The following is a 27,441-nucleotide window of genomic DNA, read 5'->3' on the forward strand; positions in this document are numbered from 1 at the left end:
GGCTCAGGGAGGGTAGATGGCCATTCAAGCAAGACATGAACATCACAAATGCCTATGAGGTTGGATTGGAATAGCTAGTATATTTTGTTCATAATTTACGGTATATCTGTTTTTAAAATATACACTGCTCTGAAAGCTACTGTAGTTTGATTGAAGAGATATTTAGCCTGGATGAATGTAAAATACTCAGGCAGTTTAAATGTTAACTATGCATTCACTGTTGGTTGTAGATTGTTTTTTTTCTGTCCAAGAGCATAAAGCTTGATTTCTGAGTAATCTTATTAAATATATCTACAAATATAAAGTTGGTAAATGTATCTACAAATATGAAATCATAGAGGGAAAAAAATAAATTTGTTAATTTTAATATGAAACTCTTGAAGACATTTATTGTAGAAAATGAGTTCTCAGTGTGAGTTCAATATTCTAGGCATTATTTCATTTGGTGCACAGCAAGCTCCAGACTTCAACTAATATTTTTAGATTCAATTTAAAGAGGTTTCTATATAAATGCTAGCCTGTATACCAGTTTATAACCTTACTAATAGCAGCATTAGACCTATATATCGCTCCATAGTGTTTACATCACTCTCTTGAGCGGTATAAGCATATTGCCTATGACAATCTAGGTCCTCCTTTTAAAAAGCAACTTCAGTAGGATGGAAGGCTGAGTAAACCTTCAGCTGTCAAGATCAAATTCCTAGCTGTGAGCTGAGTTAGCCTGCAATACTGCATTCTGTGCTACCATACTGTGCTACCATCAAAACTCCAATCTTGAATGTAATTTCAATATATTTTTCTTCCATATAATCCAAGCAGTGTTTATTTTACAGTAATTTTGTTACAACTTGTGTTTTTAGATTACATCTGAGATTTTGGAATGTTCTGATGAATAGCAGACTTATAATAGTAAAAAAATGTAAGAGAACAGTATTAGATCTTGGCTTCAAATGCTTGAAGTAAAGGCACAGAGGTTACTGTGACATGGGAATGTAGACAATCTTGGATATTGTTAAATTTCAAAGTTTTAGCTCCTAAATTTTATACATTGTACACACACACACACCTCTAATTAACTCATATTTTATATCATCTGATTTTAAATTATAATCTTGTCTATTAGAAATAGCAAATTTTTGGTGAAGCATTTTTTTATATTCCAGTATTTGGAAATATTGTTTGGAACATATTAAAACAATCTTAAGGCACAGACCCATCTTTTATTTAATATTTGATAGTACATAAAACATCCATCTGTGCAATCAGTGCAATGACACAGGACAGTATGATATTCCATTTATATTCTTCCCATGCTGCTAAAGAAATTCTTCTACCCAATTCAAAAAAACAAGGTGTACACATATACCGCCCATATATACAAAATGTTTGCATTTCAAGGATATTTTAGGTAACATACATTTTAAAATATTTGAACTTAAATTTTCTAGAATTTAAAAAAGGGAATCAAATTTCCGAAGTGTAGAGGGATAGAAGAGATAGCTAAATTAAACATTTAATTTTCATGGCAATACAGTAGTTGAACTATGCTCTATAACAGGGGTGGGCAATTAATTTTGCCATGGGACCGCATGAGAAATTGGGATGGTTTTAGAGGGCCGGACTAATATAATTAACTCAGTTCTACCCAATATTGTAAAGGCCCAGACCCTGGCCTGACTGAAACACCCAGACCCACTCTACAGACCCTTGGTTGCTTTATGGCAACAAAGTGCACCACAGTCACTGCGCTGGAGTGTTTGCGTGGTGTCTGTGCTCGGCCGCTCTTGGTAGGTCGGGGTCCGCTCCAGTGCGAGGATGAAAGAGCTCACTGCGTCTGCCAGGACTCCCCCAGAACCGGAGGAGTCCCGAAAGACATGGTGAGCTGTTTCATCCTCACACTGGAGCGGACCCCGCCCTCTGCAGACTGGTGAAAGATAGCGGGCGGCCCGATGACAGACAGTGGGCGGCCCGGATGTGGTCCGTGGGCTGCCCCTTGCCCAAGTCTGCTCTATAAGGATGTACCGGTAGTTCTAGCCACCAAACAAATTGACTTCTTGAATTCAAAGGCCACATCTATTTCCTAAAATAACTGATATTATAATATTGTGCTTTGATATTATAACTGATAATATAATATTCTGCTTTGAGAGGAAAAGGAGTTTTCCATTTTCTTTTATTTGAAATTAGTAACATAAAACACTCTACATGAACACAACTGTTCATGATCACAATGAAGATATGACCAGTGTCCTATTCAGAACAAGTCCAAAAAAGCACATACATGGTGACTAGAGAAAGCAACATCTTATGAGAAGTACAGTGAAAATTAATCAGAAAAGTTTCTCTTATTTTAGCAGAACAGCTCAGAAGATTAATTTTCTATCAAATGAAGTGATGACATAAATTTCCATCCAAATAATTAAAAATACTCATTCTACAGTAAAATGGGGATTATGAAGTCAGCAGATAAAATCTTAAAACAAAGTCGTACACAGAAGAGGACAAATGAAGAAAAAGGAAACAAATCTGGAATAGCATTTTGCATGGAAATATTTAAGAGATATAAAAAAATTCCTCCCATTTCACAAAGCAAAAGAACAATTTCATCCCATATAATAACATCTAAAATACATGTGACTGAATTCATTGAATTATAGCAGTGGGTTGTTCCGAGTTCGGACTGGTTCTTGGAACTGGTAGTCCTGGTGGCGGAAGGCTCTGCCCACCCACTCGACACAGTTCTGCACATCTGCAGAAGCATTGCATGTGCATACAAAACGTTAACAAAATTATTTAAAACTCACCACTGAAATGGTACTAAGAAATTTTTAAAAATGTAAGCCACTTGTTTCTCACAGGAACATGGTCAGGAGGCAAGGCGAGGTAATTTTACAATGGACTGTGAGGCAGCTATCTTGACTTCCAAATCAATCATAAATATCTGTCAGAACCAGAAAACCATTTTAACTCTTTATTAGTACTTTAGCTATCTAATATTATTAACAAGTATGTCAAATCTTAAAAAAAAACAATCGCCTATTATAATTAAGAATGGGGAATGTAACAGACAGACATCTTTGGCACCTCTGCGATTTGTGAAATATTTATGGTACATATAGTTATCTAAAAAACAAAAGCCCAGATTGCTATGTTAAAGCAATTCATTTTCTCTATGGCAATGTAGCCATGCTGGCTTTACTTAGCAATCCAAAAATCTGAAAGTGGTAGGAAAGGGAAAACCACTCCACACATAACATGAGCTAGAAATATGCAACTCGTCATATTTTTGAACTGTAGTCTCCAAAATCTTTCACTTCACTTCCTCTCCCTAATTTAACTGAATATTTTTTTTACATTGTAGCAATGCCTGCCAAGATGAGTATCAGATTGATATGTAACAAATATAATTTCAGTAGTACATAGACTGCTGCCACATTTAGCCTTTTCTGATGACCTACAAATATTTAAGACTATATTCCCTAATATCCTGAGTTGACAGGGATACTGGCAGTATTCCCAAAGATTCTAGTCTGTTGAAGACTTCTCTATGATTTTTCCAGCATCCTTTCCATAAAAGGCACCCTTCAGGTATTTTGGAACTATAATTCTCAAGATATCCCAGCTACAATAATAATAATAATAATAATAATAATAATAATAATAATAATAATAATAATAATAATAAATAAAGTTGGTAGAAATTCTGGGAAGGTCTTAGTTCATAGGGATAACTCCAGGTTAATAATAGTCACTTGTAGAATTCATTTAGGTTTAAGCATCTATGAGTTTTAAGAAATTCAAACAAGGATAGAAAAATAATTAAATCTAAACGGCCTTTATTCTTTGATTGATGGTTGGTGCTACAGAATTTACAAGACAAGGTTCTAATTGTTTAATTGTGAATTATAAAGTAGCCATGGAGTTTTAACTTGTTTCAGAATTGCAGACTAATCCACATTAACTAAATAAAGACTACTACTCCAGTTTTGAACAGATAACCTGAGAAAGCAGAAGAGAAAATCCTTAAATAGAAATTTGAAAAAATACGACTTTTAGATCTATGTCTATATTTATAATACAAAAAATCATGAATTCAATTCTATGAACCCAGTAGAACTTCAAACATTTTCTAACAGTAGGTCCAGTAAATCATGTGGAATGACATATAGGTATTTTAAAAATCCACTTTGAATGGTTTCCATGCCAGGTTGCAAAGTCTACAGAGGTAATAAAAGCAATTTCAAAAAAGATGTATAGTTTTGGATTCCAATCAATTGTTTATCTCAAGTACCAATCAGTTTTCAAAAAAAGGGAAGGAAACATGGTTTGCTTCAGATGTTCTAGACTTTAACTACTATCACCCCTAACTAGCATGGTTAGTTTTGGAAGGCACCAGTTGGCCTACCCTTTTGAAATAATTGTAACAGGAGATTTTGGCACAGTCAAAAATGTCCTGTTACTTAGTAAGTATGTACACTTAAGCTATTACAACAAACATTCAAGGAAAGTTATTATTCAGTAATAAAAGCTTTTGGTATGATGCAGGATCAGACCAAATGACAAAATTATATTGCAGGGCCTGGTCTTTTTAACATTGTTTTCTGACAAAAAGACAGGATTCATGAATATCTTTTTAGTATCTAATGATACAGTCTGACATCATTTCACACTAGGAAAATAATTTCAAAATGTTTTTCTGTTCAGCATATTAAAGATTATATTATAATTATATAACAGTTTCATGGATCTCTAAATAAACCAGCACTTTTTAGCACCATATTGAAGAAGCATGTAATTTCAAATTTTTGTTACAAATATTTCAGAATTCACTAATATAAAACCAGCTTTTAGAATTAAAAAGGGTTCCATTCTTCACAATTAAGCATTAAATTCTTACATGATGGCAACTGTTTGAAAGCACTTTTTTGGATGTGCTAACCTGACAATTTTTCAAATTACAGTATTAACTGTTGTTTTAATGACAATTCAAACATTACCCTTAACCAAATAGAGAGGTAACAAAAAATTATTTGCCCTCTAATCTAAAAAGGAATTTCAAGCACTTTAATAAGGTATATAGAAAATTTAGAAAAAATTGCAAAATAAATCTAACTTTAATTCTAAAACTACATTTTATAAAATAAAATAAAGTTCCAAATAAAAGACAACTCTGGTTTATTAGATTCCCCCATGCTGTTCTATTAATATTGCAGCATTGTAATTAGAGGTCAGACTATAATAAAATATTCTATTTTCAGATGATTGTGTTAAATAAATGACTTTAAAATAATATTTTTAAGTTTGTTTTGATGAACATACACTTAAAAATATATTATTCCAACCAATGTCCTTTAGCCCAAGTAGCCAAATATAGTTGTTCTATGGTCAGTGTAATGCAGATTTTCTATTTAAGGTGAGAAAGTCTTCAATTAAATCAGTGTCCTCTTTATCTGTGCTCTTCACAAAAATTTTGATCTTCTTTTCCTAGGTGATATGCCTTCTTCAGATTTTATTGTTCCATTTACAAGGTTAGCTATAATACAGGGGAGGGGGGGAGATAAACAGTACATTATGATTTGGGATAGGTGGCATTAAGAGTTATACATGTAATAAACAGGTTTTTATTTCAGAAGTATAAGTTAGCAAATTTAACATACTGTATTTAACATATACGTAATTAAGTTAGGAATGCTAATACATTTTGTGAATTATATCAAATACTGGTTTTTTGTAGAGAGAATTGCTGCTTCTTCATCTTGCTTCTATAACCTACTGCACACAAAGAGTGAAGTCAGCCTTTTTATGTAACCGGGTCTGTGACGTCATCAGAGGGTCACTACCGGTTCTGGTGAACTGATCCAAACTGGGAACAACCCACCCTGGAGTAGGGTTAGTTTGACAATAAGGACATCTTTCCTGGCTAATTATATACCTAATAATGCAATCAACGTTTGGGGCACTACTAATATTTCTACCTGAATAATCCAAGGGTCACTTTTTCTGAATCAGTATGCAACTGCATATAATTAGTAAATCTGCATACAATCTGTAGAAAGATGTCATATTCCTTTGAGGTAGCACAGTGGTTAGAATGTGGGCTACTTTTGTAGGCTACTTTTGCTGACTGCTGGCTACTGGTGTTTTGATTCTCACCAGCTCTATTTTGACTCAGCTTTCCATCCTCTTGAGATTGGTAAAATGAGGACTCAGATTGTTGGGGGCAATATACTGTCTCGGTAAACCAACTAGAGAGGGCTGTAAAACACTGTGAAGCAATATATAAGTCAAAGTGCTATTGCTATTTTTATGTCTTTCCTGTATAATTGGGCAGAGTTGCCATAATTTAAATCCCATCCAATAAATAGTGGTAATGAAATGGGAACTGGGAATCACGGCTTTCTGTTGTAGTCTACCTTCTGAAGGAACATTCACCCAGAGTGATTTCAAACCTGTCTGAAAAAGCCCTTAAAATATGGCTTTCCCCCAAGTCTTAGTTTAGACAGAGTTGCCGGTCCCATGTACAGCATTGTTTTGTTTTTTGCTTATAGTTTTACTATTTTTAACATCGTATGCTGCCCAGAGTTAGCCTTAAAAATTAATACAGGTAGTCCTCACTTAACAACTGTCTGGTTTAGCAACTGTTGAAAGTTACAACTGTACTGAAAAAGTAACTTTGTGAATGGTCCTTCGACTTCTGCAGTATAACCAGTCACACGATCAGGATTTGGGTTCTTTGCAGCTGGTAGGTGCTCATAAGAATTGCAGCATGCCATGGTCGCACGATTATCATTTGTGTCCTTTTACAATCATCTTGTGAGTAGCAGAGTGAATTGAGAAGGCAGCAGTAAAATTACAAGTCGCAATTAGGTCCTGCTTAATGACCGTGGATGAGTAGCTTGACAAGCGTGGTGAAAGTCAGGTCATAAGCCTGTTAACAGCCACATGATATCTTACTATTACATTACTTAGTAGCAGGCTTATCAGTCCCAAATATGGTTGTTAAACAATGACTATCTGTAAATAAATGTTTAATTTTGTACATAAAAATCATGTTAGCTTTTAGTCATTTAGAGGTAACATAACTTTCTATGCCGTAAGTGTCCATCCAATGTTAAACAAGAAAATCAAGTGGTGTTATTTAACTAGCAACCATCACTCTAGTAATGTACATTTATGGTTTTGATACTAGTATAAATGTGAGGGTTATACTTACATCTGCTGGACTCTTTTTTTGTAGACTTAATTTTTGTGTTTGCTTTTTTCTTAGGAATTTGATTCTGTGCATGTTCTCTCCACTTTTTTAACTGGAAATTGATGAATTTCCACATCATCCAAGCCTGAGTCAAACAAATTGCAGCCAGACAGCTAATTCTAATTAGTTTAATACAAAACAGAGTTATATAGTTAGAATGGTGTATGATTTTTGAGATCCTCTCTAAAGATGGACCATTCAAAAAATAAAATAAAGTTACACATACAATCCAAATGCTTTCTTACCAGTAGGCTAACACATACCATGTGTCTTTAAATAGTAGACATCCCTAGATAATATATTTAAGATCATGGCTATTAGATATGACAGTTAAAAACTGAATTTTGCATGAATATTGTTCTAATTTGCATGTGCGATATCAAATAGCTGAAAATTTATTTTCCAATAAGCATTTTGACAATTAAATTGTCTTATTTATAAAACTCTACACAAAAATTTCTATTTGAATGCCTTTGAGAATCAATATGGTCTGGAGATTAAGGTACAAGGTTAGAAACCAAAGAGGCTTTCCATTTTATTCTGATTTAGGCACAAAGCTCTTTTGTGGCTCTTCTCTCAGCCTTAGGAAGAAGGCAATGGAAAAATAGTTCTGAAAATGTTGCCAAGAAAACTAGAGACTGCAGTTAGACTGTTCTCAGGAATTAACACTGATTGGAAGGCATCCTTCCCACCCTCAAAAAAAGGTATGCATTGGAAAAATAAAAGCTAGCTACAAACTTTGCTTGCTATTTGGGCAGACAAAGGGCTGATGTTTCGTGTTACAACAAATACAGTAATGCACTCTTATGATTGTTTAGTATGACCAACATTTTAAGGGTAAATTGCAGAAAAGCTTATGAGTTAGGTTTACATGTTATGTACTAAGATAAATGATAGTTTAAATAGTAATAAGAATAAAGAAATACTATTTTTCCTACCCACAATTTTTTATTTTGGATCTGTGGCTGTAAATAATATTCTAAAATAGCTATTTCAGAAAAACTTATACCTAATTGTGAGTATATTGAAGTTTCCTTCTGCTACAGAAAAGCCAGTATTTTCTGCTTTTGTGAGACCAAATCCAAAGGTGAGAACTGACAAAGTCAGGGTCAAAAGACGAGCCATTACAAATAAAAGTGCCCAAAGGGTAAATCTGAAAAGAAAAAAATGACAATTATTTCACTATCAATTGCTTTATGTAACTAAATAATATGAGCGCAGCTGTATCATAGGAATGACTACCCATATTTTTTGGAGTATATGATGCACCTTTTTATCCCCAAAAGAGGGTGAAAATGTGGGTACGTCTTAAACATTGAATATAGCTCCACCCAGCCAACCCACCTTTCAGTCTGTGCCTCCTAGGAATTTACCTCCTTGCAGCAAGCAGCCCAGAACCTGATTAGCACAAGCCACTGATTATATCCTGCTGATGCTCAACTGATTGATTGAAGCTGCAGGCAAGCCCACATACTAAAATGAAAGTGAAACTAAAGCTATACAGATGCAAATGGCTGGCAAGAAAAGGCAAGGCAGAATTTTACTTTCTTGTTTGACTATTTCGAAACTGGCTATTTGTTGCTTGCTGCAAAGAACTACCGGTAAGTCAATAACTATAAATGCCTATAGAATGTTCAAATTATTAGACTTATTTTTTTAAAGACTGCTTTATTATTGTTCTAGACAACTTAGCAAATGAAGAAGCTTTTAAAAATAAATGCTTGATCTGAAGAGGCCCAGCGCTATTGTATCTTACAGAATAATTATATTTCCAGAAAGCCACACTAATTTTAACAGGATCTGTAGAAGTATAAACTGAAAGGTAGCAGTGGTCCTGTTTAATATTAAGATAAGGCAGCTGAGTTAAACCCCGACTTAGTCATGTTTGTAGTAGATCTATTTAAATAATTGAGAGGAGTTATTGTGCCTATATTTAAGAAAATTTGCTGGCATTAATATACTGCCATAATGTGCATTTCTCCAATTCTCTGCTATTTCTATGGGTCAGACACACATGCAGAAAAATGCACAGCAAACAGTGTATATCATCTGTAATGTTTGCTGGGAGGCAAATTGCTGGGAGACAGACGAAGATGTGTTTTTTTCCTGGTTTTCCTCCTCCAAAACTAAGGTGTGTCTTATACTCCAGTGCGTCTTATACTCCGAAAAATATGGTAATTTTTTTAAAAAAAACTTGACTTTTGCTACACATTGTAGAGCACATCCATGACATCAGGCATTATAGTGGAAAACATTTTACTTTTAATACTTTATACTTTTAAAAACAGTATATCATAGTTTTATATCATAGAATAAAAGCCAAAGAGGAAAGAAAATCACTTTAAAGGCATAAGACAATTGAATAGTGATTCTAATCTTAACTTTAATTGAGCTTAATAATCAAACATGTTTTCAACTAATGAGAAATCTAGGTCTGAGAGAAGAATTTCTGCAAAATCAGTATGCTTTTATGAGGTTTTCAGGAAGGCCAAGTGATTTTTAAATCAAACTTTAAAAAAAGAAAAAATCTTCATTTATTCTATGGTTTGAATTTTGGGATTGTATATTGTACTGGAAGCTACAATCTTTTTAAAAAAATCTACTGGCATTGGAAGTGTCCACTCGGCGAAGCAGTGGAAGTGATGTGCCTGGAGGCTGTTAGGGTCTGGATGGGTGACAACAGGCTCAAACTCAACCTTGACAACACGGAGTGGCTGTGGGTTTTGCCTCCCAAGAACAATTACATTTGTCTGTCTACTACCCGGGGGGGGGGGGGGGGGATCACTGACCCCCTCAGAGAGGGTCGGCAACTTGGGCGTCCTCCTCGATCCACAGCTGACATTAGAATACCATCTTTCGGCTGTAGTGAGAGGGGTGTTCGCCCAGGCTCACCTGGTATACCAGTTGTGGCCCTATTTGGACAGGGAGTCCCTGCTCACAGTCACTCATGCCCTCATCACCTCGAGCTTCGACTACTGTAATGCTCTCTACATGGGGCTACCTTCGAAGAGTGTTCCGAAACTACAAATCGTGCAGAACGCGGCCGCACGCGCCGTCCTGGGTCTCCAAAGATACACCCATATTTCTTTAACACTCCGCGGCCTACATTGGCTGCCGATTGGTTTCCGGATACAATTCAAAGTGTTGGTGATGACCTATAAAGCCCTACATGGCATCGGACCAGATTACTTACGGGACTGCCTTCTGCCGCACAAATCCCAGTGGCCGATAAGGTCCCACAGAGTTGGCCTTCTCCAGGTCCCATCGACCAATGTCGTTTGGTGGAACCATGGGGAAGAGCCTTCTCTGTGGTGGCTCTGGCCCTCTGGAATCAGCTCCCTCCAGAGATTCGTACTGCCCACCCCCCTCGCCTTCCACAAAACACTTAAGACCCATCTATGTCGCCAGGCACGGGGCAGCTAGATCATGCCCCCTTCTTCTATGACTGTTAAATGTTATGTATGGATGTGATTGAGTAGACTGACTGTTTTTTATATAATGAGTTTTTAGTTACTGTTTTTTAACTATTAGATTTGTATACATATTTGTTTGTATTGCATGTTGTGAGCTGCTCCGGGTCCTCTGAAAGCAGTGGCCTACAAGTCTAATAAATTGAATTGAATTGAATATGAGCACTGGAAAGGTCTTACATTAGCAAAACAATGCCTGTTAATGAAATCATAAAAATAATAAAGTAGTTAATACATAATTATTCAACAGGGCATGAAGCTAAGTTTGGAGAAAAAAACTAGACATTCCATTGAAAAGGAAGTGTGGATGATAGGTAGAGATCAGGTTTAGTTATTTGTGAAAAGTCATGATTTTCTTGGTGGCATATAAAAAGCAAGACTTTAAGATCAATGTTAAACAAGACAAGTTTTTCAAATAACCTGGATCTAAAATGTTTTTAATTTTTGCAAATATAGTAAAAGAAATAATAACCCACAGGCAGATGAGACTAAGAAAACTGTAAAAAACAAAACTAAATTAATTATCTGACAGTAACAGGAAAAATTTAAAAATAAGATTACCCTTTCTGTTTATTCTCATTACTGAAGTAGAAAAGACGTGAAGCGTGAAAAATGAGCTCTACAAGATAATGAGGTACCAGCAAAATTAGACCCAAGCGCTGAAGGCTGAAATAGTAAAAATAAATATTTCATTCTGAATATTATTCATTAATTAACAAAGTTCAACAACAATAAATTAGGTTTAATGTATCTTACATATCAGACAGAGGATTCGTTGTGCTATCAGGATGAGCATTCTACGGTTTTTTAAGCCGTGATCAAATCTGATAGATGATTAACTATGACACAAAAATACTAAATGTTTTCTTAATGTAATATAATATTGATAAATAGCTAGTTTTCAATTTACGACCACAATTGAAACCAGAATTCTGGTTGCTAAGATGATTGTTAAGTGCGTTACATCCAATTTTACAACCTTCTTTTGCCATTGTTATTAAGCAAATTTGGTTGCCAATTGCAAAAATTTTGATCACATGATTTTGGGTTGCTGTGACAGTCCTAAGTGTGAGGAACAGTTATTAGTCACTGTTTTGAGCACCGTTATAACTTTGAATGGTCACTCAGCTTATGGTTGTAATTTGAGGACTACCGGTAATATATTGAACAATTTTTGGACACCATAAGAGATAAGCCTTAATTGAGGTCTAAAAACATGATAAATAATAAATAAATGCTTACTTCAAGATATAGGCACCAGATATATGGACAGTATAAAGACAAATATAGTGCAACTGTCTTGGAATATCTTCCTAGAAATATGAAATGGAAAATACACATTACAAAAACAAAAGCAAAGTTTTCCTTTTCTCTATGGTTTGCATTGTAATTTGTTTTTCAAAAGCACTATTAAGAAGGACATAAATAAATTGCAAGTCAAAATGATCTACTGCATTACCTTCCCTACCCAACAATATATTTCTGTATAGTATGAATCTCTTACCAAGTTGAGGGAAGTACTTTTCTCTTCATTATTATTTCTTCTCCTTATTTAGAATATCATCCTATATCGTTATAAATGAAAGTAAATAAAAGAAATATAATGCCTGAATTAAAGTTAACAATTTATACCTTTCTAATCTTTTGGAAGTACAGTTCTGGAAGTGCATGGAGCCAATAGGCAATTTGGCAAATATAGAAGAATTTAACCTGAAAACTAAAAGGAAAAGTATATATATATAAAAGATGTATACACAGCATTCAATAATTACCTTTGCCATTCAAATCATGAGAATTAGAAATCATGAACCCATTTTTGTTTACTGTTGGCTACGGTTGAAACTTATACATAGATTTTACACATACACATAAATGCCAAAGGGACCTAAGATGGATATTATCAATGAAGATCTTGGTTTAAAGGAAGGGTGACTGAAAATTAATTCAACTTTCAAGTCAAGTATATGATTAATAATGTAATCAAATTTTAAATGAATACATATTACATTATTATATAAACTGTAATGAATCTATATTAGATAATCTTAAATGTTGGAAAATATGATTGAGGAAGATGACAGTGAAAAGGCAATATTAAATAGTAATGTAAGGAAAAATACTAATTAGTACTTTGTAGAATTCACTGTCTAAAAACATTCATATCATAATATAGATGTTTTAAAAATAGTTCCTTGACAATTGGTTCATAGATACTGTATGTCCATGCTACATCTCTAATACTCAGATGACTGGGAATTAATAACTAGATATGTTTGTCAATTTGAACAAGGAAGCAAAATGCCTGGCATAAATAAAAGAACAAAATAAAAAAGCTTACAACATATGAGAATGAGGGTAATCCTTCCATAACAAAGTTGGATTCGTTGTAAATTCTTCCTAAGGAGAAAAATATAAAGGTTAAAGGTTTTGATATATTTTAGGCAAGTATTCATTTAAATTAATTTCCAGAAAGATAACTTGACTTACTTACTGCAGACAAAATACTTGCTCCCCACACAAACGAAAACAAGTAGAAAAAGGCTAGTTGTCCTGATTCATTAAATTTGCTATGCTTTGTTTTTGACAAGTGGAGACGTCTATTAATTTTCTAGGAAAAAATATGACAAACACCAGAAATATTAATTTAATAATATTCATTTTTTTCCTAGTGAATATGTTAGCTTCTCCAAGAAGAATGCTAGATTATCTCTAGTTTAGCATTTATATTCCAATACTATAAAATGCTATGGTGGACTTTTCCCTTCAGTTTACTTATCAGGTAAGTGAACATTAAAGTGTGACCCACATATTCTAATAGTTGACAGATCAGCTCTTTGATAGCGGCTGCTTAAGTGTTAGAAAAACAATCCACATACAAATCAAACCACGGTTATTTATGCCATACGGGCATTTGAGTTTCACAGTCCAATCTACAATCCCAGAAAATATTCAATGACCCAAATGAATATGTCTTGGATCTTAATTGAGACATTGATTTTGTATGTCTATACTAAGCTTTCACATCATTAATTTATAATCTGCAGGTGCACTGTTCATTCTAAAGAAATGTTCTTCCATAATGTCGATACATGGTTGATATTATTAAACCTCTATAAATATAAATTATGAAAATTATGTCCTCCTTTTATTTCACATAATTCAAGGCACTGTTACACAATGCTCATGCTTTTATTTTTTTCTACAACTATAATCCTGTGTGCCAAGTTGAACTGAAGGTACTTGTCCAAAGTTACTCAGCCAGCTTTCACGCCTGAGGACTAGATCTTATGATATCTGAATTTTCAGTTCAGTACTGTAACTACTATACCAAAAGCAACCCAGCTGGCAGGCTTATATAATATAAAAAGGTAAAGATGGGTTCCAGATCTGACATATCTTTTATATCCAATAGTAGAGAATATTATTTAATAAATGTATCTTGAAGAATTTGGAACTGAATTGATTTCACATATTCACATTTATCTAATAATTGTAAACTTACATCTAGTATATATTCCTGAATCACTGCATGCAGAATAATGGCTATAAGCATGTAGAAGAAGATGGTGGCCATATCTTTTGGACCATACTCATAGAAATGAACTGGGTCAGATCCATCATCTGAAATGCAGAATATCTTACTATTAATAGCAGTACTGTATAGGCTATATTTAGAACCTTATTATACATCAGGAGAACATGCACAGAAATTTTCAACAGTATTATTTACATATCTACAATAAATTCTGCTTTAAAAGCTATAGGGTCATGTTGTATTTCCTTTAATATGATATTATAATGTATTTATTATTTGGACAAAAACAGCACAACAGAATTTTGTAATGATAATCAGAGAATCAGGCTATACAGTATTTAGAAAACATTATATATGACTGCACCCCTACCAATAATCTGGCACACCTACACATGCACATATATATACATTTGGAAGGTGAATAATCTAAGAGAGTATCTGAGTAAACATGTAGAAGACTGTACTGAAAAATATGTTTAAAAATGAAAACAGCAAATAGAACAAAGTATATTTTATATTTACCTATGTTGTATGTAACATTGTATTGTACAGTTATAAACATGGCGGCATATTTGGATGTAACCTAAAATTTAAAACAGAAAAAAATAAGTTACCAAGTTCTATGCTGGACTTACTTTTCTGAGGTTGCTATTAAAATTTATATTTCATATGACTATTGCAACTTTTTAATTTTCATTATTTTTTTTTAAATATAGTTTATTGCTTTTTTTAAGAGAAGAAGAAAAAGAAAAAAAGGGGGGGGGAATAGGGATACAAAAAGTAAGAGCAATACAGAACAATAGACATATTTCAGCATAAGATATATAACTTATTATGTATCAGTTTTAAACATTTAACTGTACATTTTCATGTTATACTTAATATTTAACGTTTTATGGTTTCGTATCTATAGATTTACTTTGCAATATATTAGTATGGTTAGATAAGATAAGATAGGATTTGGATGGGGAAAGGGGTGGTACCTGCAATATAGCAGGTGTATGTGGTTTCTCTTCAGATCGTATAAATCTTTCACCTTTTTAATTTTCATTATTATAGAATTCTTCCCAGCAGTGATGACATTTTTATAGCTAACAAAACTGTCAATTTAAGCACTGAACAAGACTGAAGATGACCCTATTGACTACTGAAGTATCAGATCTGAGACACAGGTTTTGAAAACTTTGAAAAGTATAGTTACCAAGATTAATAATACAAATTTTTGCATTTTGTCCCTTATTTATTGATTAATCAAGCAATCATACTGAATCACAATATAGTATTTATATAATAAAATACAATATAAAATAAATACAACGTATCAGGAAATCCATATAATATCAAGACACACAAAATCTGTTCCGTAAAATATCCAAATAAGATAATCACTTTGACAATTAACTTCAAAATGATCTACCTAAGTAAGTTCTCTATGAATGATGTTAGCTATAAATCTGGCAGTCTTTCTTTATCTTGAGGATCTGAGTGAGCTATCCTGTTGGTTAATGGCTCTAAATGCTGCCCCTTGGTTGAGCTATATAGCTGGCAATCGAATAGTTATGGGTGATATTTTAATGTGCTTAATGGAATTGCCTGTGTTTTATAGAAGAATGCAGGAACTCAAATCTCTTTGGTTAAGGCTGTTCTTTGGCCTTTTGTTAGGAATACTATAGGGTATTTGTCCAGTTGGAAAGCCTTTTATTCTAGGCCAATCATTTCAAAGGATTTGATGTTAGAAGTGTCTCTGTGTCAATCTAAGCACCATATTCAAGCTCTCTGTTTGAAAGTGGTTTGATGGCTGCCCATTTGTTCAGTGACCTAAGTTAGAACAGAGCTGAACAAAATGGCAGTTATAGTGGGTTGCTGATATTATGACCATTGCAATGTTATCCCCATTTTCCTTTTTGTTGACCTGCACTCTGCCAACCTATATTGCTGCTGCACTCACTAACTTTCAACTCCTCCACTGAACTTCACACACATTCTGATCTGGAGTTAATGAGAAATATTTAAATGTTCTGTTGAATTATCTGGAAGTTACTTATCTTTAATCTCAACTGTTTCATCTTGCAGCCTTATATTCAGTTAATTCATATAAATCCAGCAAATAATTAAATAAATAAATAAATAAATAATCCACAGGTATCCAAAGGATGCTATTTCTTTTCCAAATAACATTTGATGCGCATATATGTACATGCAAATCAATCATGTAACACAATACAATTTGCTAATAAGTAGAAAAAAGAACTGAAAGTTCAAACACCACATTGTGTGCATATAAATAGTTTAGAGTAAATAAAAATGCAATGGTTGTGAACCCCCAATGTTCTGATTCTAAGATGGGTTCTAAGATAGACCCATCAACTTACAAATGAGTAAAATTAAAAATTAAAATATAAAACAAGATATTCTCTTTCCCAAATCATAGTAATGGGAAAAAGAATCAATTAAAGAAGCTATTTGCAATCCCTTCTACCTGAATGCTTTTTGTTACTATTGTTATATTATTTTTCTTCTCAGCTTGCATATAATGCTTTGAAGTATAGCTCCTTTAGTGATATTTTGAAATAAATGGCCCAAAAGCATTAGTGGCAATAAAGTTTCAACCAGTTTTTGTGACATGCCAATTATTCTTTTAATTAAAATAATTTTTGATAATAAAACAAAAGGCTACAAGGGCCAAGATGATCAATGAGCACCAAAGGTGATGTCAACACTATAATCAGTTCAATTTTGGGTAATTAATTTTATTGTGATGGAAACCAGTACAGTCCACTGGTTATGGTGAACATAAAGTAACTTTGAGTCAATCATTCTCTTTACCCATGTTTATTATTGTGGGAATAAAGTAGTTCTCAAAATGTGGTCTTGAGAGTTCTGTAGATCTTCAGAGTCAAATATTTTAAAACAACAACTCTTAATTCCCAGTAGCGTAAATATGAATAGATATCACGCACATAAACCCAAAATCTTTGGGGTCCTCAATAATTTTTAAGAACATAAAGGGTTCTGAAACCAAAATGTTTTAAGAATTGCTTATCTAGATCAACCTCTTGTCAAATGTAGGAATTTATACCTTAGTGTTTCCTAACATAAATGCATGCAGGTTAATTTCCTGAATTCCTCAGCCAACATAGATAGCCACTGCTGAGAATTCTGGAAAGTTCATACAATTAATTAATTACCGTATGTCTGAATTGGTAAAGTCTATTTTAGTTTCCACTTATAAATAATAATAATAATAATAATAATAATAATAATAATAATAATTTATTGGATTTGTATGCCGCCCCTGTCCGCAGATGTCTAACAGGAGAGATTTTAACTAGCAAGCTAAGTCCACCTGTTCCATTGCTGAAGAACGTGGATCAGGAAATTCTTTCTAAAGTGTATCATAATCCCTTACTTTTTATCAGAATCTTGGCTATAGCAGCCAAGAGCAAGCATCTGAAAAGACTGGAAATCCCTGTGAAAGGTCTTTAAATACACTGCTCAAAAAAATAAAAGGACACTTAAACAACAATATAACTCCAAGTAAATCAAACTTCTGTGAAATCAAACTGTCCATTTAGGAAGCAACACTGATTGACAATCAATTTCACATGCTATTGTGTACATTATACTTTGTACAGAACAAACTATTCAATGAGAATTCAGTGTTCCCTTGACTTTTGCGGGGGATGCATTCCAAGACCACCCGCGAAAGTCAAATTTCCGCAAAGTAGAGACACTTTAAACCCCTAAATTTCAATTTGCCATTCCCTTAACAAACTTTAGATTATTACTCACCATTATTACTGGTACTCACCACTGAAGAAGATACTTAATGATCCTGATATTTATTAACATAATTATTTATTAACAATAATTTGGTGATGACATATGATGTCATGGGCAGGGAAAAACGTGTAGAAAAAAAACATGAATTAAAAAAAATTAATATTTTTTGAAAAACCGTGGTATAGACTTTTTGCGAATGTTGGATCCACGAAAGTCAAGGGAACACTGTATTTCATTCATTCAGATCTAGGATGTGTTATTTGAATGTTCCCTTTATTTTTTTGAGCAGTACATTTTTTTAGGTTCTCCAATTGTATGTTTATTTTGGTTCTTCCTAAACTAACATTAATTCCTTTAACAAAATGATATCTGGATTTCTTAGTACCAATTTTACCTTAATGCAAATATGGCCCAGTTTGCATTTTAAAGAATATCAACAATATTACAGAACAACTTAAAACCATACAGTAATTTCAAATTAATAGTGGAGAACAGGAAAACACATGACTCTGGGAAAGCCTCAAAAAGACATGGTTTTATATATATGCATATAGATATATGTTTTTTCTGTTGGATCACCCTGGTATATTGAAGGAACGTCACAGCTCCTTTTTGCCTCTAGGCCCATCCCAGGGCCATTTCAAGGCAGTTAATTTATTCATAGCCAAGAAACTATATTCTTAATATTAGCATTAACTCTCCTATACACCGCTGGCTCTGTAAGATTTCTTGTTTCAAATAAATATGGCTAATTCCCCCCCTTGCAAAAGCTCCCCAATGGAATCATCTGCTACTACCGGTAGCTACTAAGATCAGCAGTATGCTTAACACTACTGCTTACTCATAAGGACCAAATCCAAAGCATTATCACTTAGCTTCAGCAGGAGCAATATCATTCTCTTGTAGACAATTTCCTATACTCAACTTAAAATCTACAAAATTCCTTCTAACCCCCCCCCCTCCAGTTTTGGGAAATCATTCCGCATTTTTTCTGGACACTTCATTTTTATTTGAAACCCAGCATTGTACTGCAGTGTTTTGAAAATCAGTACTGGGGACCAAATCTTTTAAACACAGTCCAAAGTTCCAAAGGAAACCAAGATAAAATAGAATTCTTTATTGGCCAAGTGCGATTGGACACACAAGGAATTTGTCTTTGGTGCACATGCTCTCAGGGTACATAAAAGATACATTTGTCAAGAACCATGAGGCACAACACTTAATGATCGCCATAGGGGTCAAACAAGCAATCAGGAAGCAATATTAATAAAGCGGGGGCAAAAGACCACTTGCACATCCTATTTCATAGGATATTCAAACCAGACCCTCTTCCTTCTCTCTCTCTCTCTGGAATAACTCAAGTCTTAACTTTATATATATCTATCTATCTACAGATCTCGCTAGTTGGTCCACAATATGTTATCCCCCCCCTTGAAAGTGGCTTGGCTTTGCACGAGTTTCTCTTCATTTCGTGAGACTGCCAGATAAATGCACGGAACTCACTACCGGACTCTGTAGTATCATCCCCTAACCTCCAAAACTTTACCTTAGACCAGTGTTTTCCAACCTTGGCAACTTGAAGATATTTGGACTTCAACTCCCAGAATTCCCCAGCCAGCGAATTCTGGGAGTTGAAGTCCAAATATCTTCAAGTTGCCAAGGTTGGGAAACACTGCCTTAGACTATCGGTATCCACTGTTGATTCCTCTTCCGATTCCCAAGAGGTCAGTAAGGAGCATGCATAAGTTTATTTATTTATTCCAATACACAATAATACACAATGAAGGTTATAGAGGATATAGTAGAGAAGATATAGGAGACACTATAGGACAGAGGACAGAAGGCACTCTAGTGCGCTTATGTACGCCCCTTACTGACCTCTTAGGAATCTGGAGAGGTCAACCATGGATAGTCTAAGGGTAAAATGTTGGGCGTTAGGGTATGATACATACTACAGAGTCCGGTAATGAGTTCCACGCTTCGACAACCGGATTACACCAGAGTGCCTTCCCTCCCCTGTCCTAATGTTTCTTTTTACTAGTATCATATATATATAAACATTACATCTTTGTATACCACCAATACGTACGTGACAAAACAAATAAATAAAAATAAATAAAAACGAATCCTCCTGCTCTTCGGTGGCGGAGGAGAGAGAACCCAAGTCAGGTTGCCCAAAGGCTGTAAAAGCTTATAATAGCCCTCGAGGCCGGCCTGGGCAACAAGCAGCACACCGTAAACGTTGTCCGCTACCTTCCTACGTACGTCAGCGTGTAAGGAGGGGAGCGCGACCGTGAGAATGAGCAGCCTGAAGCGTTCACAGGGCTCGAGAGAAGGGCGGGGCCGCACTTGAACCGGTGAAGAAGGGCGGGGAGGAGGAGGAAAGGGGGCGTGCCTGGAGCCCCTCGCGCAGCCTCTTCCTCCCCCGGGCCCTGCATAGTAAGGATACCTCGAACGTGAGCCCCAACAGAAGGCCCATGGCCAGGCAGGAGACCGCATCCGCGTGGTTCTGGATAACGAACTCATGGCTCAAGACTGGCGGACTCTTGGTTTTCTTCCGCAGTCCCATAGCGGCGGAGCTTTCCGAGAGTGTGCGTGAGGGGGGGAAACTTCAAGGACCCAAGTTGAGGGTGAAGTACGGACGAAGAGCTGCCGCTCCTTCTACTCTCTCAACAATTCCCCTCGCTCCTCACTTCACCTCACGCTCAGTAAACACCAACGACTCTCGTCCCTTCCCTCCCCGCCTCTCCCTCCCCCCTCCGCCCCGGCACTCTTATCCGCCCCTGTTTTCCACGCTCGGCCAATCAACGCGCGGGATACAAGTGAGCGATGGGTCCGGCGGCTAATCGTCGAGCCTTAAACCGGAGGCAAGCTTTCTTAGGGGCGGAGTTCCAAAGAGACTGAGGCTTGGTCAACGGTCGAAAAGGAGGCAGGAAAGGGGGGGAGAGAAGAGAGGGTGCGTGTGAGTGGCGTGGATGATGGCCACTCAGAAGCTCCTGGAGGTGGGACCTACCGGGTTCCCCGAACTTGCGGTTAATTTCTCTATGGCTCTAGTGGAAACAAGATCGCGCAAGTTCTGCCCCAGAGAAGAGAAAGTATATCAGGTATTGGATTTTTTTAAAAAAAAAAAAATTGGGGGGTGGGGCGTCCGTAGGTTTCTCGGATGTGCTATGTTGGCATTACAAGAGGGAGAACTTTTTTCCAAGCAAGATTTCTGCCCCCTCCCCCAACTGGTGATGCTTTCTCAAAAGAACACATAGTGTGTGTGTGTATGTGTGTGCGTCGCATCCTGAACTCTAAAGAAATCCGTCCCATTTTAATCTGATACAGTGGATTAATCCTGCCCGCGTGGTTCCTTTAAGGATCAGCAGCGTCCGTCTAAACCTAAATAATTGAGGCTATGTAAGAGGAGAAATGAAGTTAAATGTGATTGAATGCGTGTCTGGGTGGGAAAACTTTCATTTATTTTTTGGGGGGAAACACACACTACCCGACTCCATTTAAAAAAGCGCATCCTTCACGTAAGTAGCAAAGCATGGCCTCTGCTCTAGATGAGAGGATAAGCATATCCAAAGACAGAGAGGAAAAAAATACACTCGCGTTGACAAGGTTGGAAAGAGATTTGCTTGCAACCTAAAGAAGCCCCTGCTACTCGGAGCAAGTTTAAGGTCCTGTGTATATTTAAGATCACATGCTATTTTTGTTTAAGTGTGGATCCCCCTCTCCAAGACATTTACAATTTGAAATAAAGTTTTGTAAATTGATTTATTCAATTTAGAATAAATTTAGAGGGGAGGTATACAAATCTAATAAATTATTATTATTATTATTATTATTATTATTAATAATAATAATAATAATAATAATCATCATCATCATCCAAGAAATTGTTAAGACTTCTTGGAGGAAAACCCCAAAACTTGTATTTTAGTGCTATTTACTAATAAATTATGTTCCCAGGTTTGGAACATTGAACTACATTCTAGACAAAAATCAAATTTCAGCTTTGGTTATACTGTACTGTTAGAGACCATCTTAGGCTGGCCTTCCAGACACATTTGTGACAGTACCTACTTTTTTTGCAGTTAAAAATACACTGCTCAAAAATAAAATAAAGGGAACACTCAAAGAATACATCCTAGATCTGAATGAATGGAACATTCTCATTGAGTACTTTGTTCTGAACAAAGTTGAATGTGCTGGCAACATTGATTGTCAATTAGTGTTGCTTCCCAAGTGGACAGTTTGATTTCACAGAAGTTTGATTTACTTGGAGTTATATTGTGTTGTTTAAGTGTTCCCTTTATTTGTTTGAGCAGTATATTTCTATTCTGACCTGATGGCAGGTAGGGTAGGGGAAAATTTTGGATCCCTTCGTCCCTTTTCTGTTTCTATAACAGTGGGGTTGGAGAAATTCCATTTAGTAGCAGCCCTAACCTCCTATCCTCATGTCTGAAGAATGGAAGAAGTTCCCCAAGCTTCCAGCTCTCTCTAAACCCAGAAGAGAGGGCTATTTTTGGAGGTAAGATAACTTATCAACGCCCCCCAAGTGTGGTTTAGAGTCTCCATCATAACTCTGTTTTGTGCCATTTCAGATTATGGCTTTCATAACATTCATTACCTTGCTTAGTCTTGTGCAAATATGACTTCTGTAGTTAATTTATGGCTCATTATTTCAAATAAAAAACTCAGCCAATTGGATAAATTCTGTAAATCATAGTTGACATAACCATGAAATCGCAGTTAATAAGCTTGCAATTAAAAATATTACTTTATGTACAAGAAGGTCAAGAAAGCAATAAGGATACAGTTGCCAGAAGTTGAGATTGAGTTGAGGTCATTTTTAGATGTTTAATCTGTAAAGATGGGAAATGACCATCAAAGTAGGATTATAGAAAAAATTAAATTATAGGATCTTCTCTTGGGTCAAATGGAGGAAAGAGGCAATATGTGGTTGTTGGGAAAATAGGTTGGTTATATTTGCTGCTTTGAGTTATTTGTAAAAAAATAATAAAGATAGGATACTAATAAATACAAATACGTAAGGAGCTAGCCTCTAAAATCTTTGTTACTTCTGTCTACTAACTCCTTCCAAGACACCTTGGAGAAAATCCTGGGTTCAATTCTGGGGATATTAAAGTAAATAATGTAAAGTAAATAATGATCTAAGGCAAGGTAGGCAAAGTTGGCTCTTCTATGACCATGTGGACTTCAATTCCCAGAACCCCTGAGCTACCATGATTGCTCAGGAATTCTGGGAGTTGAGGTCCACAAGTCATAGAAAAAACAACTTTGCCTACCCCTGATCTAAGGTAATGAGTCTGATAAATAATAAGAGACTTGTGCTGAAGAGCTGGAGGTTTGTTGTGTCTTAGAATGGTAGGTAATAGGCAGCAAGTATAACCAACACATCTTCCGCCTATTTCTGGTTACTGTACAGGCAGTCCTCGACTTACAACGGTTCATTTAATGACCGTTCAGAGTAACAATGCCACTGAGAAAAGTGACATGACCACATTTATGTGAATTGGGCACTATATAAATTAGTATTATAAATAGACATTTAATTATATATATATATATATATATATATATATATATATATATATGTATGTATGTATGTATGTATGTTTGTACGTACGTATGAATGTATATATCACATGCTTTTGCTGAATTTTTTTAAAATTAAGGGAGACTAGGATAGCGCTATTTTGGCCTTATTCTGGCCTCATCAGCTAGCCATACCCTTACTGGGATTTGATCCTGGGGCCTCTGCCTTGTAAGGCAGAGAATTAACATCTAGGCCACCAGATCTGATCCCTTCAGCTTTGTACCAGGGAGGGGCTATATATGTTTCTTGGAAATTCATCTAAATCTGGGAAAAGAAAAGATTGCAACTTTTGGGCAGGCATTCAGCAGTGTAAAATTCATAAATAAGTAGTATTCTTTAATGTTCTTCAAATAGCTCTTTAAAATTAGTTGCAGTATGAACAAAAGGAAATGAATGAAATCTACAAAGAGACAGAAGATATTGTATGCTATTTACTTTGGTTTTTATCCTTATTGCAAAGGGACAGTTGTGATTATTTTCTGTTCTAAAGTTCTATAGCAATAGTTTTACCTATATAAATGTTACTACATAAGACTATACAATAAAGAAAATTAGCTGAGTTTTTTTTTAATTTCCCTTTTTCTGTATCTAGAATCTAAAAATATACTTATCCAGGCTACTTTCCAGAAGAAAAGAAAATTATAAAACTTGGTTGACATGATGGGGTAAGTACTACCACCCTAAAATAACCAAAACTACATTATTAAATGATGAACAAATATATTGCATATTTGTATTATATAGGTATAACAATACAAATATGTAATATATACACACATAATGGTATAAAAATGTCTGAAACATTCACTTTCAAACTGTGGAGCTAGAAATTTATGTTAACTGCAAAATAGGTATAAATAAGAATAACAAGTTTGATACTTAAGATCAGAAGAATAGTTTATTAAACAGTTAAAGTGGCAATTGAAGGAAAAGATTGGCTTGTTTTAATGTTTGATACAATTTGCTCATTGATTTACATCTAATGCTTTTCAATAGGATTACTGGATATGAACTGTTAAAAAAACCAAGATGACTACTAAAAGCAGATTTTTTTTCTTCCTCTTGTTATCCTCTTGTGGTTGTCTGGCTTGTTGCAAATAAAATCTGGTAGCTTTGTGACTCTTGTTTTGACCACAGTTTACATAGAGTGGCAGTTCAAGGCCAGGTATTTAACGCTATTTGCACCATATTTTGCTTATAATTTCTTAATTTGCCATAACTTTTTAACTAAGTCAATCTGAATTCTTATTGATTACAGTGATGTACCCTCGTGTTTTCTTGACATCAATATTCTTGACAGCAAAACAGATTACCATTGTCTACTGTCTAATCTAATCAAAAGCCCCAGGATTACCTGATAATCTCAAATTCAAATAAAAACTACAGCTAAATGCTCAGCTTTTCTATGATTTAGTTATTGAAGTCAGGTATTAGCTTGCATTTCATTCAGAGGGCCGGGCCCTCCACAGAGAAGGCTCTTCCCCAGGGCCCACCAAATGACATTGTCTAGTTGACAGGACCTGGAGAAGGCCGACTCTGTGGGACCTGACCGGTCGTTGGGATTCATGCGGCAGCATGCGGTCTCATAGGTATAGCCCAATACATGTATCCTCGCCTTACTCTTTTTCCCCACTGTAAATCCCAGTGTAATAATAATAAAGCTCAAAGTAATCATTAGTTTGTCCATCTTCAAAGTCCTCTTCCTTTGTATCTTTATCATTTTCCTACTCCTCTTCTATCTGCTCTTCTTCTTGTTTCAAGTCCTCTTTATTTTCTTGTTTTAATATTGCAATAATATTTCAAGATACTTGCTAGGCTCAATAATTTTTTCCCTTTAAACTTTTAAGTAAATAGAAGTTCATCCCAAGTTCACAGCCTGAACTGATGAGATGCCAATTTTTTTTTTCAAAGACCAGGGCCAGCAGTTGTATAAGCATTCACAAAAATCTTCCACTGTAGTAATTCCTCCAACCAGCAGGTGGCACTCTTCACTAGTTCCACAATTCTATTTTCTCTTAATTAATATGTTGATGTTTAATTAAATTAATTTTATTAGATCAAATAATTCACTTCAAAGTTAATTCAAAGATCAAATATAAAAGTTATCAAATGTTAGGCTTTTGCAGCCTTCTTTAATATTTTTTCCCTGTAACATTTGGTGCTAAGTAGCTGCTTTGTCTTTATTTTTCCCCAAACTTTTTGTTCCCGTTTGAAATCAGCAAAAAAAAGTCCCAAAGTGCAATTTGGGTAAATAACTCACCAGCACAATTGTTAATCTTCTTTATCTCTCCAGCAGTTTTCTTTGTTCCTATTTCCAGGTGTCTTCTAATCTTCAACAGTAAATCGATTTTTCTGTTTGTAGCTGCCATGGCTTGGAAGGCTTTTGCAAGCCGATTTCCACTGGTACTGGTCAAGGGCCTAAGTTGGTTCTCTGTGTGGTTTGCCAACTCCAAACAGATTGTCAATAACATCCCTCTTCTTCACTGCCATTCCAGGGCAGTTCCGACCTGGTTCCAACTGAAGCAGGTCCCTAGGTGACAGGGATTCGGGGTTCCTCTGCAGAGCGTGGGGAACTCTGTGTTGCCGCGGTGCTTGGCTATGCCCCTCTCTCCTATGGCACTCAGATGTTGAACTTGGGCTGACAGCTTTATGACTGAAAAGCTCAGCATCTTACCCTCTGAGCCATCAGGCTCCAAATCTTGGGAGATAAGACTTGGCTAAACAATATCCATCATCACTGGTTAATATTTGTCTCTGGACCTATTAATTGCTTGGCAATTCCAAATCCCTGAAGCCATAGCTTCTTAACTAAGTAATTTTCTTGAAATCAGTAAACCACCATAAATTTGGATAACAAAGTATATCACCGGTTTAGCATCTTTGACAATTCTGAATCTCTGCATCGGCAGTTCTCCTGAGAGCTCCCAGGGGAATCCAAGAATGGATTAATTCACCTGTTCCGTGCAGAGACCGAGCTGTCAACTTTGTGGCCACACTCCCGTTGTCCCCTCTCTGGCCCAGTTTCGGCCCTAAAGAGACATGTCAACTGACATTTCTGGACTTTCATGAGCAGTTTCCTTGCCTTTGAAGTCGCTTGTGAGATTGTTGAAGGAGTTGTGACACTCCAATGTGTGCTCCATTGCCTGATTGAGCCCCCATTGCCTGATTGAGCCTCCATTGCCTGATTGAGCGGGGACTTAAATAAGATATGAAACTAATTACATTAGGCTTAAAGCGAAATAAAGTTATGCTCCCTCACACATTACCCTGACAATGTATCTAATTTCCTTGCAAGAAACTGTCAAGAGGCATCAGGTATATTTATTTTCAGACTTACAGTAGTCAGATAAATTCAAACCAGGCTTGTTTTTGTGAATCAATGGCAATATGTTAGACTATATAGCAATTAAATATAAGTTTTAAGGATTACATTAATAATGTTTTGAACAGAATAGAAAAGAAGATAATATTATTAATAATAATAATAATAATAATAATAAATACTTTATTGTCATTGTATATATATTCACAGTATACCCATGCAACACAATTCGTATGACGCCATAGAACAATCTCAACATACATAACAAACTGAAAGAACATGCTCAACAACCACAATTTCCCACCTGAACCATCCAACATCCACCCAACAGAAAGCTCTCAGGAAAGGAAACAGAACTTTCCTTTCCTGTTCAACATGTTAAAAGAAAATGTCAGATTGAATTTCAGATAACTGGAATTTTGCATCTTTTATGTAGGATAGACTTGGAAGTTTAAAAAAATATCCTGG

The 27,441-nt window shown here is 35.4% G+C and overlaps 2 protein-coding genes across 6 annotated transcripts in view; one reads left to right on the forward strand and one right to left on the reverse strand.

Moving 5' to 3' along the window:
• Positions 1 to 3,819: 3,819 nt before the first annotated feature.
• LOC139163697 (translocating chain-associated membrane protein 1-like 1) lies at positions 3,820 to 20,832 on the reverse strand. Of its 3 annotated transcripts, none has more exons than XM_070744672.1 (11): positions 20,490 to 20,832; positions 14,780 to 14,840; positions 14,225 to 14,343; positions 13,214 to 13,330; positions 13,061 to 13,119; positions 12,355 to 12,439; positions 11,965 to 12,035; positions 11,284 to 11,388; positions 8,262 to 8,405; positions 7,214 to 7,371; positions 3,820 to 5,533 (listed from the first exon to the last, which is right to left on the reverse strand). In XM_070744672.1, exons 1-11 carry the CDS (start codon positions 20,607 to 20,609, stop codon positions 5,460 to 5,462), a joined length of 1,113 nt encoding a protein of 370 aa, XP_070600773.1. In that variant the 5' UTR covers positions 20,610 to 20,832; the 3' UTR covers positions 3,820 to 5,459. The 3 variants fall into 3 exon arrangements, with proteins under 3 accessions (XP_070600773.1, XP_070600775.1, XP_070600774.1); XM_070744674.1 differs by lacking the exon at positions 20,490 to 20,832 and adding an exon at positions 20,306 to 20,324; XM_070744673.1 differs by lacking the exon at positions 20,490 to 20,832 and adding an exon at positions 20,130 to 20,299.
• The window catches only part of ZMYND8 (zinc finger MYND-type containing 8), a 129,334-nt gene continuing 122,292 nt past the window's right edge, over positions 20,400 to 27,441 (forward strand). Inside the window, exons 1-2 of one of the 3 annotated variants that reach the window (XM_070744668.1) lie at positions 20,400 to 21,144; positions 24,244 to 24,316. In XM_070744668.1, coding sequence (XP_070600769.1) covers positions 24,309 to 24,316 — 8 coding nt within the window. In that variant the 5' untranslated portion in view covers positions 20,400 to 21,144; positions 24,244 to 24,308. Of the gene's footprint in view, positions 21,145 to 21,472; positions 21,562 to 24,243; positions 24,317 to 27,441 lie in introns of those variants that run through there. The other 2 variants (XM_070744665.1, XM_070744669.1) reach the window with 2 other exon arrangements.

Source organism: Erythrolamprus reginae, chromosome 3 (assembly GCF_031021105.1).
Source record: "Erythrolamprus reginae isolate rEryReg1 chromosome 3, rEryReg1.hap1, whole genome shotgun sequence".
NCBI classification, from domain to species: domain Eukaryota; kingdom Metazoa; phylum Chordata; class Lepidosauria; order Squamata; family Dipsadidae; genus Erythrolamprus; species Erythrolamprus reginae.